General features: G+C 34.8%; 1 protein-coding gene across 2 annotated transcripts in view; it reads left to right on the forward strand.

The window, feature by feature from the left end:
• The first annotated feature begins 13 nt into the window (after window positions 1-13).
• TBK1 (TANK binding kinase 1) overlaps window positions 14-19,790 on the forward strand; it is a 37,882-nt gene continuing 18,105 nt past the window's right edge. Inside the window, exons 1-7 of one of the 2 annotated variants that reach the window (XM_006923703.3) lie at window positions 14-136; window positions 2,610-2,731; window positions 5,662-5,802; window positions 8,946-9,075; window positions 11,105-11,286; window positions 15,564-15,724; window positions 18,352-18,462. In XM_006923703.3, coding sequence (XP_006923765.1) covers window positions 2,645-2,731; window positions 5,662-5,802; window positions 8,946-9,075; window positions 11,105-11,286; window positions 15,564-15,724; window positions 18,352-18,462 — 812 coding nt within the window. In that variant the 5' untranslated portion in view covers window positions 14-136; window positions 2,610-2,644. Of the gene's footprint in view, window positions 137-2,609; window positions 2,732-5,661; window positions 5,803-8,945; window positions 9,076-11,104; window positions 11,287-15,563; window positions 15,725-18,351; window positions 18,463-19,790 lie in introns of those variants that run through there. The other variant, XM_025041035.1, reaches the window with a different exon arrangement.

The following is a 19,790-nucleotide window of genomic DNA, read 5'->3' on the forward strand; positions in this document are numbered from 1 at the left end:
GGCGTGCGCACGCGCACCCCCTCGCGCCGGCCGTCGGTCACGTGGCTCTGACCAGGACTCGCGAAGCCGGAAGTGCCCTGAGGTGCACGGAGGCCGCGGGAGCCCGCTGGCGGTGGCGCCGCGGAGATCGGGCGCGGTGAGTGGGGTAGACGCGAGCAGAGGGACCGGAGCCGCGCGGGGCAGGGGCAGCCGAGCCCGGTACCGGCCCGCGCGGAGCGCTGCCGCCCCCTGCGGGAAACTGGGATGCTGAGTCAGAGCGGGGGTTGGGGGGGGCGGTGGGCGACCCGAGAAGCCCCGCACAACCCGAGGCCGAGCCCTTGCCGGACCCTGGCTGAGTGGACACCGCTGCTGGTGTCTGGGGCAGCCGGAACCCGGTGGAATGCTCGCGAGGGCTCTGTCCCCAACACCTCGACTCCCGGCCCTCTGACCGGGGCCCTCCCAGGTCTAGCGACGTTGGAGACGAAGAAAGAAGATGTATTCGTGACCGAGTCTGGGCCCTGGCCGCCCCGAAGCGGCGCGGTGCCCCTTTACTTTGGAGTTAGGCTGGCCACATTCTATCCCTTTCCGCGCGTTGACGAGATCGGCAGTTTTTAATGGGTTACTCTTTTTCAGACGATTAAAAAGAGACGTTTCATTAAGGTTTTAGTGATAACAAGCGGGGGTTGACTCACCGAAAGCTAGAAGCTGAAGACGTCTTTAGTATACGTGCATATAACGCAAGTTCCCAAACGTGTCCTTTGGGGAAATGGCTATAGGCTTGTTTCCCAGTCCGCTTCCCAGCTATTTTGAGTAGGTGGCTTCAAACCATGTTCAACCCAGTAATTGTCAAACGCATAAGCGGAGACTGACCTTTTTCACTCTAGAACGCTGAATATATGTTTAACAAATGAATCACCTAGTAGTGGGATTTGAAAGTATTGAAACTTAGTCTATTTGCCGTCTCACTAAACCTGTTTTCATCTTGTGGACAAAGAGTATCTTTCATTCTGGACAGTATAGGGAAGTACACTTAAGGCAGGGTCACCAGTAACATACTTGTTGAGTGCCTGCCTATGTTGTGTCAAAATTTTGGGAAAATTTATATAGCAAGCACCTTGTGGATGTGTTGAGTAATATTTTAACATGCTGTTATTGTGGGGTTATTGGAAGATAGTTTCGAAAGACACTAACCCTTGATCAGTGTAAAACTGTAGTTTTATATCTGCCTATAGAGAGAGAGCAGGTGTTTTAGCTGATAAATGTGTTTTATAGTATCCACTACCTACGCATACGTACCTAGTGGATACTATTTACCATTCGCATTTATCTCAAACAGCAGTTAACAGTAATCAGGGATGGTTTTTCATTATTGAAAAATGTTTGACAATATTGTTGAAAAGATATTTGAGAAATTTATAATTGTTACCTCAGTAGCTGACAAACGTGTTGCTTATTTCCGATAAATTGCTGTATGTGATATTCCTTATCTGAATTAGATGGCTGGTAAAATTATATAAGTATATCTTAGTATATCAGAAATTGCTGAAATTTAGACCCCTGGCCATTCTTTAAGTTCCTAATCCTTCTTGGAATGTTGGCAGTTATTAATTCATCACTGAATACCTAGTATGTTCTAACTTACTGCGAAGGAATATTAAGATCTGTTTTGATTTGACATTACAGCAGGTTTAAGGTGGCTCAGTGAGACTAGTGTTTATGCTGTTTAGCATACCTCATTTTTATTCCAATATAGAACTCAAATATTTTTAATATTTTTATAGTTATATAGCTTTTCAGTATTAAAGAACAGTATTAAAAAGAGGTGGTGCTTTTTTTTAATATTGAAAGGGGATGATGCTTTTTCTTTTATTAGACTCTATTTTTTAGAGCAGTTTTAGGTTCACAGAAAAATTGAGCTGAAGAAACAGATTTTCCATATACCTCCTGAGCCCCCGAACATGAGTAGGCTCCCCTTGCTTATTTTTTAAGACTTGGTAATATATACTTGGTTCGTCTATATTTATATACTTGGAGGTTGGAGAAACAGTCCTTAATTTCCAAAGAGTTAGTAACTTTTCAGGAATAATAATTTTTACCCCTTTCCATTATGATTATCTGGCTCTGTAGACAAATTTTAAGTTATGGAAGTGTCATGCACTGGCAACAGTTGTTTTCATTAGCATTGCCCTGCCCTTGAAGGAAACAAAAGTAATTTTTTACTGTATTTCTATTATATTTTACATTATTACTTTATTTTGAAGTATAATTTCAAAATATATTTCAAATATAATTCATTGCTGATTAATCTTTCAAAACATTTGAAGAAGTGGCCAATATCACTCTTGACAAAGACAAAATTGACAAAGACAAAATTAGAAGGGATTTTTTTTCAGCCTTTTGATAAGTGAATTAAATTGAGAATATAAGATGTCACTGGTTAATGTTTTTTCAGAGCCCACACAGCATTTTAGCCTTTATAAATCTGGTAACTTAGATTTTTACATTGAACTGTTTATATACTTCAGTTTAGCTATAAATAATGGGTAATCTTACTTGAGACTAAAAATAGACATTTGTCTTAAATGTCTTAGTTTCTTAAAACAAACATGCAAATTTTTTTTTTCTCCTAGTATATATAACAAGGGAATCGCCTGACCAAGCCGAGATGCAGAGCACTTCTAATCATCTGTGGCTTTTATCTGATATTTTAGGCCAAGGAGCTACTGCAAATGTCTTTCGTGGAAGACATAAGGTTGGTCACAAAACTGAAGGCTTCTATCATTTTATATGTACTTTTCTGAGAAGTACACTGGTACTAAAATGTGAAACTTGGTATCTTTGATAGTACTGTCTAAAGAGAATACCTGTTTTTGTGGTTATTTTAAGGCATAGCTTATGTCAGAGGCAGTGATATCTACTCAGTGGTGGCAGAGGTTATGTGTTGGGAAGCAGAGAAAAACAGGAGGTTCGTTGAAAAAGGGGACTTGGGAAGATGTGTTGTGCCTTTTGATTCTTTACCCAAACTAGCCCTCCTATGGTAGTGAGTGATCTCACTAACAAAAGTTCGGTGATAGTGATTTGGTGGGGCTGGTGGGGGGAGGAGTAGGAGGAGGAGGCAAATGTGTAGTTTGGAGGGGAACCCATACACGGTTCTGATGTGCTGTACTAAAGCTTCATGCCACAAGTAACACAGCATTCTACAAGATAGATTGGAATAAAATTAGATGATCTCAGGTTTAAAAAGCTCTAGCTTGATATGAGGTAATCCAAACTTGTTATTGGAAGTGAGAATAAAATAAAAGGGCTGATGTTGGAGGCACTTCAAGAACCCTAAAGATTTTGTGTCAGATTCTATACTGGAGGATAAAATTAAAGATAATTAAAACAATTTAACATGAAGACATTTAAGATTACTAAAGTTTCTATTCTGGTAAGGAAGCTAGAAAAATAATGGAGTAAAAAAATATCCTTTTATAATGCAAATAACCATCCACTAATTTTTCAGCACTATGAATTTATTTTGAGTAAATGATATTTAGAGCCTGCTAAATTCTTTTTTTCAGAAACAGGAACTCTAAATGTTTTAATAAGGAGTTTCTTCATATTTTCCTGTAGCCTTGAGATTACCAGTCAGTTCAGTCAGTGACAGTGAGATAAGCATTTGTAGGGGAGTGGCTATTTCCTCTCCTGGGGAGAGAATTGACTTAAAACAAGCCTTTATGGTTCATAGAGAATGAATCAGAAGTGTAATACAAATATTTTTAACTTTTTTTCCCTCCGATTCCAGAATTGTCCACATGTTCTGGGTCAAGTCCATTGTGATCAACTTTGGATGATCCTGTCCTAAAAATTGTTTTTGTTTTGTGCCCTGTACCAAGAAGAGAAGACAAGTGGTGGCACAGGATTTAAGTGAAATAAGTTATACTTGTTTCAGTTAAAGTCACAGAACCTGTCAACAATGTTAAATGAGTTAATGTATATATGTACACATAGAACTCTAAATATTTAGGTATGTTTTAACTTAGGGATAGTGAATGCTAAATGTGCAGTTGAATAAAGGGAAAATGGTATGTTCCTACACGTATCCCAGTAATGTCACAGGTATGATGTAGACTACAAAAGTTTGGAAAATACTGGCCTTGATCACAGTGGCCTTGATCATGGTTGTGCAGTGCAACCATAACATTGTATTATGTTCCCTGCTCACACCTCTGTTAGGATTCTCCTGATTTTAGACTAAGTTTGAGACACGTATCCTCAAGAAAAATCTCTCAGTTGGGTGGTATAGATTTGGCAGTGTCCTTATCCTGGCCGAACAAATGGGAAAACAGTGCAATGAACCTGTCGTTCAGTGTTCAATTTTCATATTGTCTGAAAATGGTCAGTGGCCCTTTTCCTCTGGAAAGAATATATGTGTGTATTTGGTGCGAGGGGAGGCGGGGAATGAGGGAAGAGTGATCACATCATATAGATGATGGTCTCTGAATAGGGTCTTGAAGAGCGAGATTGCGCAGTAGTTAAATGGTTTAAGAAAAATATGAGTTTCTGGGGTGAGGGGAGGATGGTGATGGCTATAAGAGGAGACTTTGTGGAAAGCTGGGCAGAGGGCTTCGAAGCAGAAACAGCACGGTGACCCTGACAGAGAGCCATGAAATGTCTTTAGGAAGCAGGTTCTTGAACCCCAAGATCAAAGAGGAAATGATCTTTTCACTTGCTCCAGGGAAGTTCAACCTTGGATTATGAGAAAAACAAGATTAAACTCAAAGAATCTGGACTGACCACGGAGGAGAGGCTTGTAGACTAGAGTGAGTGGAAGGAAGTGGGAGGGTCTGGAAGAGAGCCTTAAAGTAAGGTTAATGTGAAGAACTTAAGAATGGGATGTTTACCTGAACTTCAGCATCTGTTTTGTGCCTCTAAGATTCCCTCTCAACTAGAGCTGTGCATTGTAATTCTGTGTATGATCTACAGTGTGTCATGAGAGAGAGGGGTGCTGCAGGTATAGCAGAATGAAAAAGAAATGCCTTCGATACTCTAGAAATGGTCTGTGGACATCAGTCTGCCCTAATCATCTAGGCGAAGTTGCTGCGACTTGCCCAGGACAGTGGTGCCATCCAACGACGAGAGTCTACTTTAACCTTACTCTTGAGCTCCTACTTCTGTACACACATATACACAGACACATTATTGCAACTAGGGAATATTTCTTAAAAATTAATTGTATATCTTTGAGATTCTTACTAAAAATTTCATGTGGAATGTAGTTTTCAATTTCTCTTTATCTGTTTTGATTAATTTAAATTTGTTAGGCCCTGAAGAAACTCTTGTAGATTGCACTTTCTGTTTCTCATCTAAAATATACTTTCACATTTGCTACTATTAATAGAGCTCTTCTGACTTGTAAATGCCTATCTTTGCCACTTGTATCATAGTGGAAGCTTTATAATATGAAAGAAAATAGTTTTTTCTATATTCCAAAGCATACAATTCAAAAGGAGTATTGAACAGTTGATTGATTTATTTTAGCTTTAAAAAAAGTCAGGAACTCTAGTACAAATTACCTATGCTTAAAATATTTGGGGCGTTCTGTAAGAAAGATAAATTGCTATAGCTAGTTCTAGTAGTACCTTTTAACCTTCTGTATATTATAGATAAATAAAACCTTTCTCTCTCTTATTTTTTTAGAAAACTGGTGACTTATTTGCTATCAAAGTATTTAATAACATAAGCTTCCTTCGTCCAGTAGATGTTCAAATGAGAGAATTTGAAGTGTTAAAAAAACTCAATCACAAAAATATTGTCAAATTATTTGCAATTGAGGAGGAGGTAAGTAGTCAAGTTTCAATTAATCTTGTCATGTTTGTTGTAGTTATTACAGTTCAGGAGAAGTAATTTTAAAAAATGCTTTATAAATAACGAGTTTTAAAAAATGGCGAAATTTAGAGCTCATACAACCAAATAATCTATTCTTAAAGATTCTTGAATAGCTGTAACAATGGAAATACAGTATCATGGAATTAGAAAATGGTAAAATGAAAAATAAAAGAGAGCTGACTTAAGATAGATGTCATTTTTATTTATTTTGAGCCCTCTTTTTTAATGTAACAAAGTTATAAATTCCCTTTTCAGTACAGTTTTAGGTAAAATCGTATATCACAAGCCTTAGTATGTAATATTTTTATTATAATTTAGTTCCAAAACATTTAATATCCATTATGATGGGTTTATGTATTTTTAAATTTCCAAGCATGGTGTTCTTCTAGTTCCATTTCTGTTATTAATATCTAACAATTGCACTGTGGTCAGAGACTGTGGTATATTTAATAACAACTTCTGAAATTTGTTGAAGCTTGTTTTATACACTACAAAATTATAGGCAGTTTTATAAGCGTTCTGTACACTTATTTGAAAAGAATTTGAATTCTGTAACTGCTGGGTGTAGTGTTCCATACACGCTTAATGGATCAAACTTGTTTTATTCAAATCCGTTGTATCCTCACTGTCTTTTTTTTTTTGTCTGCTTAATTTATCAATTACAGAGATAATTGTGTTAAAAATCTTTCAGTTTGATGGTAGATTGTGAATTTCTCTTTGTAATTCTCTCATTTTTGTTTCATATATTTTAAGGTTATATTATATGAATATACAGAGCTTGACTTTTCATATCTCCCTGGCAAATTGAAACTTTCAGCCACACATTAAGGGTCTCATCATTAGCTTAAAAAAATAAAAAATAAATAAAAAAGTATAGAATATAGTTACCAGTATTACTTTAAAAAAACAAATGAAGTTAAATTGACATAATTATTAAAGGCGCAAGGAGAAAGTGAAATAATCAAAAGAAGACTTTGTTAAAGAATAAAAATCTTAGGAACCCAGAGATTAATATATAAAGTTCAGTTGTAAAAGATAGTATTGACTTTTGGAGGAAATGGTGAAAATAAGATTATCATTAGATAATTATCTAGAAATAATGGAAATAGAAATCTATGTTAATCCCTTTACATGGGTAATCAGTAATATCACACCTTTTGAAAAACAATTTGGCAGTTTTTACTTTTTATAATAGGGATTTTATATTTAGTGATTACTTAAGATGTATTTAGAAATGTAAATTATAATTTTATGCACAAAGGTGTTCATTGCTGCCCTGTTTTAAAGAATAGTTAAATAAGTTAGAATGTGTAATGGATAGTTACCTGGAGTTAGCTACCCGTGAGGTTAAGAGCACAGCCTTCCAGAATGTCAAGTTTGTTCAAGACTACTGACAGTAGCTCAGAGAGAACAATCACCACAAAACTGTGCTCATTCATTCAAAAGGTGCAAGTTTAGGAGTACCAAGGGCCATCTTCACTTCTGGCTGGCTACAAATTGGGGGCTTTGCATGATTACCCTCAGATTTGATAATTTGCTAGAATGTTGAATGACTCACAGAACTCAGTGAAGCACCATACTTGAAATTACAGTTTTATTATAGCAAAAAGATACAAATTAGGATAAGCCAAAAGAAGAGACCCCATAGGGCAGAATGTCAGAAGGTTCAAAACATGAATCTTCCTTGTCCTCAGGGACACGTAACCTTCCTGACACAGGATATCGCCAACCTTGGAAGCTCACCTAAGCCTTTGGTGTTGAGAGTTTTTATTGGAGCTCAATCACATACTGCCCGTATGGCTGACCTTTAGTCTCCAGCCCTTCCCAGAGGTTCGGGCTAATACCTTTAGTCTCCATTTACTCTAGAAGTTGGAACAAATCTTCATGTCCTAAAACCCCATCATAAATCACATTGTTAAGCTGTCATGTGACTAAAGTCTCCAGACAAAGACACTTCTAGTAGACAGGACATTCCTAAAGCCTAGTGATCACCTCCCAGTAGCCACGGGCAAAAGCCAAACCTTTCTATGGATAAAATTAATCCTTTACTACACAGTGGTTAACAGTAATAAAAGGAGATATTTAACAAAAATTAATCATATGGGAACATGCTTATATATAATGTTATGTGAGAAAATCAGGATTAAAAATATATATATGCAATATGATATACAGATAGATACCTATAATGTGATTTGATATATAGAAAAAAGACTGAAAGAAAGTATACCAAAATATTAGCATAACTATCTCGGGGATGGAACTTTGGGTAGTTCCCAAATTTTCCACTATCAACATATTTCATTATTTAAAAACAAGATTTTTTAAAAAAAATTTTTTATAACTGCAAGATAGTAGAGAAATTCAAAATATTTTATAAAAGCGTTTTGGGGCCATTGTATAAAAGGAAGAATGGATAAAAAGTTGGAGATGAACACTGGACTTTGAAACACATATTTATATTTTCAGGTTTCTGAAATGGCAAATGTCTTATAATCAATATGTATATGAAATTTGGTAATATTTCTTTTCATCTATAAAGCTGTTATTAAATTGACATATCTTATAATCAAATGTACATTAAAATCAAGGTTTAAAACAAATCAACCGCTCAGATGCAAATAAGCAGACTAGAACTTTACTGTGAGAGGGACCACTCAGCTGTTTGGCACCTCTTTGTTTTTAAGGCTGGAACTCCATTTCTTGAAGTAAAAATACTCTTTGTGAGAAAAACTTCAAGTGTTTTAAGAGATTTGTTAGAAGAGCTAATGTCCTAAAGGTACTATTAGTATTAGAAATTAAAAATAATTTTTAAAGAGCCATTATAACATTGTAACAATGATTTTTGAGTTCAGATTTAGCCAGGTTTCACTGTGGTTTGACTGTCTTCAAATGTAAATCCAATTTTAATAGGAATTTAGAAGCTGTTAATTCTTATATGTGTGCAGTCAACAATTTAACAAATCCCAGGTAAAGTAATTCAAAGTGCCTTCGTTGTTGTAGCAAATCCTATATTTAAATGAAGTCAGATAAATAATGGCATATAAAAACTTATTTTTTATATTGAGTCCCAATCACTGATTTTTTTTTTTTAGACAACAACAAGACATAAAGTCCTTATTATGGAATTTTGTCCATGTGGGAGTTTATACACTGTTTTAGAAGAGCCATCTAATGCCTATGGACTACCAGAGTCTGAATTTTTAATTGTTTTGCGAGATGTGGGTACGTTTGTTTATTTATATGATTTTATGTTTATGTATATATGTAATGACATAAGAATTTTTAAATAAATATTTTACATTCAAAATCAGCTTTATGCAATACTTTCTTAGATATGATGCCAAAAGCATGGTACAAAAGGAAAAATTAGATAAATTGGACTTCATTAACATAAAAAACTTTTGCATTTCAAAGGACAACATCAAGTGAAAAGACAACCCATAGAATGAGAGAAAATATTTGCAAATCATATATCTGATAAGGAATTTTTATTCTGACAACAGAAAAAGACAAATAATCCAATTTTAAAAATGGGCAAATAATTTGATAGACATCTCTCTAGAGTAGATATACAACAAGCACATAAAAAGATGCTCAAGATATTTAGGCATTAGGGAAATGAAAATCAAAAACCCCAAAGAGATAGCACTTTATACCCACTATAATGGCTAAAATCAAAAAGACAAAAAAGTTTTGCTAAGGATGTGGAGAAATTGGGACCCTCATACTGCAGGTGGGATTGTAAAATGATATAGCCACTTGGGAAAATAGTCTGGCAGTTCCTCAAAGGTTAAACATAGAATTAACATATGACTTAGCAATTCCATTACTAGGTATTTACCTAAAAGAATTAAAAACTTTCCTCACAAAAACTTATACACCAATATTCATAATAGCCAAAAAATGGAAACAGCCCGAGTGTCCATCAACTGATAAATAAACAAAATGTATATCTATACAATAGAATATTATTTAATCATAAAAGGAAAAATAGTGATACATGCTGTAATATGGAGGCACCTCGAAAAATTATGCTAAGAAGCCAGATACAGTAGGGTACAGTATTTATATGATTTTACCTATATAAAATGTCCAGAATAGCAAGTCCACAGAGACAAAGGAGATGAGTGGTTGCCAGGGGCTTGAGGGGAGGGCAGAGTTGAGGAGTGACTGCTAATGGTTTGGGGATTTCTTTCTGACATTAGGAAAATGTTGTGAAATTAGTGGTGATGGTTACACACTCTGTGACTGTAACTATATTAAAAACTACTGAATTGTATACTTTAAAAGGATGAATTTTATGATATGTGAATTTCATCTCAATAAAGCTATTATTTTTTTTAAAAAATATGGCAACCAAAGGGAATTCTATCTTGGAAAAAATGATTAATATTTAAGGAATGGGAAAAGTCTAGTGATGAAGAAGGTATAGGTTAGTGGGAATTCTTGAACTTGACACTGGAAGCAGTATGGAGACCATTTAGGTGAGGATGAAATGAGAAACAATATACTGCAGGCAGCCTCTTTAGTCAGGTAGAAGTTATAGATAATTGCAGACTACTCAAGAGTACTGGTAGCCTTAAGTTTTCATAATTAAGTGTTGACACCCCTAAACTTATTTTCATATGTTACATTTGAACATTCATCTATCAGCTGTCAAGCAAATGTTTCAAACTATCACTCAGTGAAACTACTTATCAGTTAACCAAAACAGCTTCATTTCAGCCACCTTCACTCATTAAAAAAAAAAAAGGAAAATGGCCTTTTTAGAAAAGCATATAAGAAATATATTTTTATGGAAACAAGTCTGACACATCTTTCTGTTACCTTTTTATTACTTTATGTATTGAGTCCAGTTTACTTTTTTGTAGGATATTTTCCCCCAAGGTAAATATGAAACTGTGGTGAAAGATTGATATCTTTCTTGGGAATCTATTCATAAGTTCAGGCAGATTGCCCACATGTATGTAACCAAAAGTATTTCAGGAAGTCATATGTTTAAGACCATTTTGTATTTAAGAGAAATTGGACTCCTTAAATCAAATTGACCTTATTCAAAAACTCCTTATGACTCGAACATGATATAGAAAATATAATTACTACCTATTCTTTGATTAAAATGACTTTAGACTAATTTATTGAAAAACATATTGAGTAAATATTGAATGAATTATATCGATGAATTTGACACACAGATACACACACAGATACCTACATTATGATTTCCTGAATTTTATATTCCTTGTCCAAGTGGGTGGAATGAATCATCTCCGAGAGAACGGCATAGTGCATCGTGATATCAAGCCAGGAAATATTATGCGTGTTATAGGGGAAGATGGACAGTCTGTTTACAAACTCACAGATTTTGGTGCAGCTAGAGAATTAGAAGATGATGAGCAGTTTGTTTCTCTGTATGGCACAGAAGAATATTTGGTAAGTCATCCATCACTAATATTATTTAAAGAAGCTGGATATATTGTAAATATGGGTAATTGGTCAACCAAGTAACTATTCAGTGTGTTATGTAACTTTTATGATGAAGATGAAATTTTCTGTTTTAATGAATATGATGTGTGATAAGGAATTAGAAATGTTTTTAAGGATGCTGTTATTTTTCTGTTAAAAATTCTTACAAGTTTTCTGACACTCTTAAATTCTTTAATTTTATCAATGCTGTAGATCTGTATTAAAAGAAAAAGCTGTCCGTTGACTCTGGAAGCCTCTAGGCTTCCCTTTTTGTTTACTTCGGAAGCCTCTAGACTTCCTTTTTTGGATCAAAGTAGCTAATATATTACAAGCTTGTTATAATAGTTTTCCCTATGGAGCAAAATTCATTATAATTCTGAAGCAGAAGGTTCTATTCAGGGAGGGCAGTTATTGAAAGACAGAAAAGATCATTGTTAGAAACGAAAAACGAAATGCCTTGAAAAGATCTAACTGAAATGTTAGAAAGCTAGAAAAGCTCTGTGGTTGAAATGGTGTATGTAGGTTTGTTTGTGGGAAGTTAGTAAACATTTGAAACACTTAAGAAAATAGATTTACAAGTAAGTACCTTTAACATGTAATCAGAAAGTAATTATAATATATAGCTATCAGTAATTGTTCATGGCTCTGGGTTTTGTCTTAAAAGTCTTAGATTCTGTGACTTTTGTTCCAATTAGATTCTGCCATTGTAATCTGATAAAATGAATAAAATCTAGCCGACCCTGTAGCTTTTCTCAGATTATTCTAAATCTGGCATGGATTAAAGTGTCTTAAATTGTTTTCCTGTCAATATATAACCCCAAATTAATCTGTAGTTATATTCAAGAATCTTTTAATAGCAGTACCTAAAATGGATTACATTTATTTATCCAACAAATATTTATGGAGTGCCTACTATATTCCAGGCACTGTTCTAGCCACTGAGACTTCAATAGTGAACCCAATGTACATGTTTCCTCTTCTTATGGAACCCACATTCTAGTGGAGAAAATTGATGGTTAATAAGTAAACAAGTAAATTCAGATGATTGAAGTGTTGGGAAGACAATAAAGTAAGGTAAAGAGTGACTAGCAGAAGAAAGATAGCTAAGGAAAGCCTTCTTTCAAACCTAAGTGAACTGACACTCAAATAATAAAAAGAAGCAAGCCATGCAAAGATTTGGTGGAAGAGAATTACAGGTAGAGGGAACAGCAACCGTGAAGGCCTAGAAATAAGAGTGACCATGTTTGAAAAACAGAAGAGATGGTAGTTTGGCTGTCATTTAGTGAGTGAAGGGGCAGGTGGTAGAAGTTGGAGAAGTGTGCAGAGGACAGCCAGATCACACAGGCCAGTGGTTGCAACCCTGTATGATCACTCCCCTTTTTTTATAATGTTTTATAACGTTCCTTTCAGTATCTTGAAATGAAATTATCAGATAATATAATCAACTTGCATACCTAATTAAAAGAATAGCATAATATCTTAATAATAATATAAAGGAAAATATTTATAATAAAATCATAGGTATTTAATATGTAGAAGTTTAGGAACCACTTCAATGGCAAACGTTATCAGAAGCTTGCATCTATACATAATATCACTTTCAATGCAAGTACAGTGATAACTTGCGTGTCGTATTAGTGAGTCACACATTACAAGTGGTGGTGTCACTGACATGATTTTCCAAAGCAGTTGAATAATTCTTGGTTGTTTCTAATTAACGTGGCTTTACAGATAGCTGCATTCTTATAGCTACAAAAATACTTTAGGTGTATATAAAATGGAGTTAGATCATTGTAAACAGACTTCTCACTTGCACAAATATCAAGCAGGATATTCAGAAGTCGTACAGGATGTGAGAAGCTTATTTTTCAGAACTGTCCCATATTTAGCAGGATGTCTTTAGTCTCTGCTTACTAAATACCAGTAGCCCTTCCCAGTTACTGCGATGACCAGACCATTGATCCTGTGCCAACTTTCATGAAGTTGATCCCCCATTACCAACTATTAATCTTTCATATATCCTCCTAAGATCACAGTTTAGCTTTTGCTTCTAACAGCCTTAACATAGGAAGAACAAAACATTAAATAGAGAATCTCCCAAGTCCATGCTGTACTCTAGGCTGAAATTTTACTCTAATCTTTTTCCTACTTCAGATGATGCCCAGTGCTGTTTTCATATGCAGTGCACCAGAAGTTATCAAATGAGTTAAACAATAGCCTGAAGTTTAGCAATCTAGAAATCTTTCCACATTTAAATGAAAACTTTTCTCGTTTTGGAATTCCCAGGCTAGATGTTAAATCTTCTCCCCTTTGTGTGTTAACATCCAAAGAAAACACCAACATTCTTTCTTCTGCCATTTTTAATATGGTATCTTAATTATATAATCTGAGAACTTTGCAGTAGCTTTATCCTTATGCTCCTATTCCAGATGCAGAGGCCCAGGCCCAGTAATAGGAAGCCCTAGACAAGCACAAGTAGTACATTAAGGAGAGAGCCAGTGGGCACACAGATGTCAGACCAGCATGTGTCAAGCCACTATCAGTCAGTCATTCCCTCGGGAATACCTTCCAATTGTACCAGTTAGATAGTATTGTACCTTTTGAGGTACAATATCTCCTAGAATTTCTGTATCTTCTCTTCCTAGGTTGGTGGCCTTACGTTCTGGAAGATATCAGGCATGTTCTGTCACTCTTGGCCTAGTCACAGTACCATTTATACACTAAGTACCAGCTGTCAGGTCAAAGGTCTGGCTAGTACTTCTTTGGACAATAGTTACTTTATGTGCTGTGCCACAGAACCAGCGAAACCACTTAGATGCCAAGTATCTGGTAGACATATGTTTGGACACTCACTTCCAATGCCTCATGCTTATCACCTCTTCTGATTTCTCATTAAAATGTATTTCCTAAGAGTCCCACTCCACCTCCCCTCCCCCCCAAATTCAGAGATTATGGCCCTTTGGGTATCAGATTCATAGATTGCATCATCTTTTAGAAGCATCCTCCCAGCAGTGTTACATGCATTGATTCCCAGTATCTCGGGCACAGCCAAATAACAGTGTCATAAGGCATTGTTTTCATTTGGGATCATTGGGTAATGACTCCTCTTTTGTCCAGAGTATACTCTTGTAGCTTTACCTTCCAAGAATTATCAGGTTCCAGTCCATAACTTCCATAAAGGCAAATGTCCAAAGGCTGATAAGCATGTTTGACTGACCCTTGGTTGTTCTCTGCAGAGCTGAATGTCCAACAGAATCTGTCTGGATCTGTAAGCTCATAACAATGTCCTATAAGACCCATTTGTTCTCTGCAACTGTAGCATAGTGTCTTCTGTGCTTAAAGGACATGTGTTCAACACCAGACCAGCTACTTGTCTGGGTTGCTAGATCTCCAATGAATCCTAGCAGGCTAGTCTTCTGAATTAAGCAACTGGATAGATGGTGGTACTGTTTACTTAGAAGATAAACATTGGAAGGAAATAAGTTTGAATGGGGAGACCAAGAATCTATTTGAATATGTTAGATTTGAGCTACCTTTTAGACATTCAAGAAAACAGTAAGTTATATGAATCTAGAGCTCAAGGCAGGAGATAGTTTGGGGACTTAAAGAATATACATAATTTTTAATGCCATAGACCTGAGTGGGAGATGAGGAAATAAGGCAGTTCTAAGTGTAGACAGCTGTTTTGTAAAGCTGTGCTATAATGGGAAGCAGAAGGGGTTATGGTGTCAAATTGGGCGGGGGGGAGGTTGTTTTGTTTTTTTAAATGGGAGATCCTGAAGTATGTGTGTAAGCTGAAAGAAATAATCCAACAGAGAGGGGGAAATTGACGTGTAGAATAAAAGGGGCAATTGTAGGAAATGATTTCTGGAATTGGTGAGACAATATCATGGGCTTCACCACACAGCTGGAAAAGGCTACTTTGATTAGAGCAGTTCCATTGTAACTAGAAAGTAGGCCTAGAGTCTGGACACATTCAGGTAGGTTAGTGTTTGATAAAAGGTATAAGCAAGAGTTTATTTCATTACTTCCATTTCTTCAAAGTATAAAGTCAGGTCATCAAAACTGAGGGTCAGACGAGGTGGTGTTGGAGGTTTGAGGAGAGAGAGACATGAAATAGTCTCCTCAGATTGGGAAAGTTAAATTATCAGGAAAATATGATAGAATTTCCACGTATTATTGAATACCTATTTTGTAGTATTCACATAGAACACAAATTAGTAGTTTTTTCATCTTTTTTTAAGCATCCTGATATGTATGAGAGAGCAGTGCTAAGAAAAGATCACCAGAAGAAATATGGAGCAACAGTTGATCTTTGGAGCATTGGGGTAACGTTTTACCACGCAGCTACTGGATCACTGCCATTTAGACCATTTGAAGGGCCACGTAGGAATAAGGAAGTGATGTAAGTGGTTTTGTCATCTAAAATTAGAAACAATTTTTAAAATGTATCTGTATCTTATTTTGTTTAGCCATCATTTCTGATATTTTAAGCTATTTGCTTTTTAAAAAGAATGCAGCCTTATAGAAGTGTATAGGCATAATTTTTCATATAGTGTTTAAATATCTTAAATATAAATGGCATCCAGTCTTTAGTCCATCATTAAAAATATACTGCCTTCTGGATTTTATTTCAGCACACTGTTTATTTGTCTTCATGTATTTATTAGGGTTTTTTTTTATATAACCGAAAAAAAAAAAAAGTACATCTGTGGAGTACTAGAACCATTACCAGATCTAAAAGAAATACAATTCTTAGCTTGAACTTTTACCATTTCAAAAATAACATTTAATGTAACTAACTTTTTTCCTAGTGTTGCAGTTATGGTACAAAGACCGAATACATTTACTAGTACATTATACATTTATGTACCGCCATAATTATTAGGAAATAATCATTGCATATCAAGCCACTATTGTAATCCAAATAATGGAGAAAAAGAGAGATGGAGTTCTGGATGTGAAATCTATTATAAACTTTATCCATACATTGACTACACACCTTTTTACCTTAAAAGATATTAGAGAATGACCTTGCTTCATGAGAAACAGCCAACCCATGTACACACATATAAAACTATGAGGTTATGAATACTTTTTAGTTTAGTGAATGATTTGGGGCACTAATTCACTGACAGCCTAATGTGTCCAACCATTCTTTTAGATCTTAACATTTCTCTCAGACCTTTATATATTTGACTCTGCTTTTTATAAGCAAACATGACTTAATAATCACAACTGTAAAAATACAGTCTTTAATCTCATCTCAGAAAATTGATGGTTTGCTGGTTTGAAGAAGTAAAACCAATTCAGCCGATGCGATGACTTTTGCTAAAACCTGGATATCTCAATGTTTTCCGGCAAGGACAGTATACATGTTCATGAGAAGAAGACATCCATTACTGTACTGATAATCTGGGTGCAGCATCATCTTGAGCCTGCTTTACAGCAGTGCCCTTTTTTATAAAATCTCTTCGTTGATGAAGGCTGAGAATCATTTTGTGTTTTCTTTTTAACCATAAATTATATCTAGCAGTTAATCATGCTTTCATTGTCATAGATGTTTTAAATCAATACCAGCATTTTTTGCTGCACTAAAAATGGATTAAAGTGGATACTCTCTAATAAAGGAAACATATGACTCATAAGCACCTAGGAATACCTGATGATTTTGTCTGACCACCATGTAGTCAGATACACGGAAGAATTTATTTATTTATTAGTACAGAAACTTAACTTTTTATGAGCACTGATGCTAATGAATGATCAGAAGTGCTTGAAGTAGTAGTAATGTCTTTTTTGCTTTACTAATGAACGATGCATTTATCTCACATAGCAGCTTTGATCCTTTTGCATCTCATTTACATGTAGTGAATGTGTTTATGTCTGAATCTTATCAAAATTAGTTAAGCTTTTTCAAGAATTTGTAAGCATTCCTTTAAGAATTCTGCCATTAATTCTATTCACTTCTCTTCTCTTGCATTAATTTCACATATCTCTGCTTATTCCTCCACAGTCAGATCCTTCTTCTGTGACTGCAACACACATTAATTTCCTTCTTTTCTGGAAAAAAAAATTCTTAAGGCAGAAATCCTAACTGCCTGTACTGAGGAAGCAGCAAGTGGTCCAAATCAGTTGTACTGGTTTGTTTTACTTTTTAAAAAAAATATATATTGATTTGCTCAGAGCACATTTATGTAGACATTGAACAAAAAGAAAATTATGCCAGAAATAATATCTATAAACTTAAATAAGATTTCACTATGTTATGCTTTACATTTTCATCAAGGTAAAAGTATTCTTGAAGGCATGAAGCTCTTAATCCTCTCCTACTTTTAGGTTTTGTTTAGAAAAAGTGTCAGAACCTAAAAGGCTGCTTTTGTTGACTTGTTACATCATTATAGTATTCTTGTATATTTGCTTCCCCATCTAGCTCTTTATTCAGTTCATTTTTGTTTTTATCACGATCAAGAATCAAATTAAATTTGACTTTTAATTTTGGTACACACACCTATTCCTGTATGTGTGTGTATTTTTTCAATTAAAGAATCTTTCTGATACTGCGCCATGTATAGTTTTATCCTTTTTGTTAAAGTATGCTGCTGTTCACTATGCAGTAATTTCATAGTCCAGTTGACTGTGCCTTTAGATAATATGGATGAATGAGATTTAGGTTATTTTTTTCGTGGTTTAGAGACATTCTGTAGCATAACTTTTTGTGTTTGCTTGATTTTTTCAGATGGAAAAATTAATATTTTTGTTGTGAACATCAAGATGCTGTTATATTGCACTCTGAGCTCCCAAATAAAAATTAATTATGGCATATATATAATAATCATACAACCACTATTCTACTTCAGTCAGTCATATTCAAAGTTATGTTGATTGTTTTGTGGATTCTGTGAACATCAATCACAAAGTTTCATCTAGTAGATAATTGTGGGTGCACCTGAGGAAATACTTTTGCAAAGCCTATTGATAGGCTATGTAATAATGAACTGCTTATTTTGTTCTCCGTTTATTCCTCCCCAGGTATAAAATAATTACTGGAAAGCCGTCTGGTGCAATATCTGGAGTACAGAAAGCAGAAAATGGACCAATCGACTGGAGTGGAGACATGCCTGTTTCTTGTAGTCTTTCTCGGTAAGTATAGTATACCCAGCTCTCTCCTTTTGCACTTTGATGTTTGGAATCTTTGTTGACTAAAATCACAAATACTTAAGTGTAGTTTTTTGTTTGTTTGCTTACTTTATTAGATGTTATTAAAGCATATGCTTTGATTTGTGATTTTTGTCTTTGTAGCAATGTAAAGATTGATTATAAACATAATATAATATATAAATAATTTTGCTAGATCTCTATTAGGACACAGGGCATACATTTTTGAGATTGCTAATCACTGGTCTTGGAACTCTGTCCAGTGTGGGGATCTAGCTTAGGACCTTGGTATCTTTTGTACTGACCTTCATGTTGACTGAACACAAATAGTGGTATAGATAGGAGTTAACTAGAGTTCTAAAAAACAAATACTCAACAAGTTTAATATAGCCTCATTTAAAAAAACTATTTATATTACTCAAAAGGTTGTAAATAATAGTTTTCTCCTACATTTCAAATGTTCATATGGGTCTTATTTAGCAGCCAGAACCCCAAAAAATTTTATTATCAGATATGAATCCTGTTATCAAAAAGAAAGATTTAAGGTAAAAGAAATTAAAAGTACAGAGTAGATTATTTTAGATTTTAATCTGGAAATAAAGTCAAGACACTCATCAATATTTAGAATTTGTGATTAATGAATTAACTTCCATTTTTCCTGAATGTGATAATTGTATAATCTATAAGTGAACACTCTCATACAGATTAAGATTTACTGGCTTAATACCTATTATAATTTGTGCTATAATTTGTATGACTTTCAACATATATATAAATAAATATATATTTCACAAACGAGTAACATATTACCTATCATTGTGCGTATTGATTTCTGTGAAAACTCGTTTACGCTAGAAGTTCCACTGCTAAAATTATTTTTGAAAACCACTGTTTTGATAGTTTCATTTTTGTGGTGTTTATAAAAGTCTCCAAAATAAAATTGTGTCATGCAGCTAAAATTACTAAGAGAAATTCATTTTATTGGGGAACAGAAATTTAATGTTATAATAGTGATTCGTTTTAAATTTTGATTTAGAAAATACTCATTCTGGGGATCTCAGGTAAAACAAATAAAATTTGAAGGGGATCAGGAAACGAATACTGTCTGTGTAGTAATTATATTGCTGAAACTCAGAATCAGTAATTTGACATTCTGAACTGCAGATCGCGTATTTCAGGAGGGTAGCAGGCCTTATCTGTCTAATCAGTCTTTAGCACACCATCTTATAAATTCTTTGATAAAAATTGCTTAGGTACCAGAAAGTATATTATATAATCTTTTTTAAAAAATTAGTAAGGACGTTAAGTACTGC

The sequence above is a fragment of the Pteropus alecto genome, unplaced genomic scaffold, assembly GCF_000325575.1.
Source record: "Pteropus alecto unplaced genomic scaffold, ASM32557v1 scaffold76, whole genome shotgun sequence".
NCBI classification, from domain to species: Eukaryota; Metazoa; Chordata; class Mammalia; order Chiroptera; family Pteropodidae; genus Pteropus; species Pteropus alecto.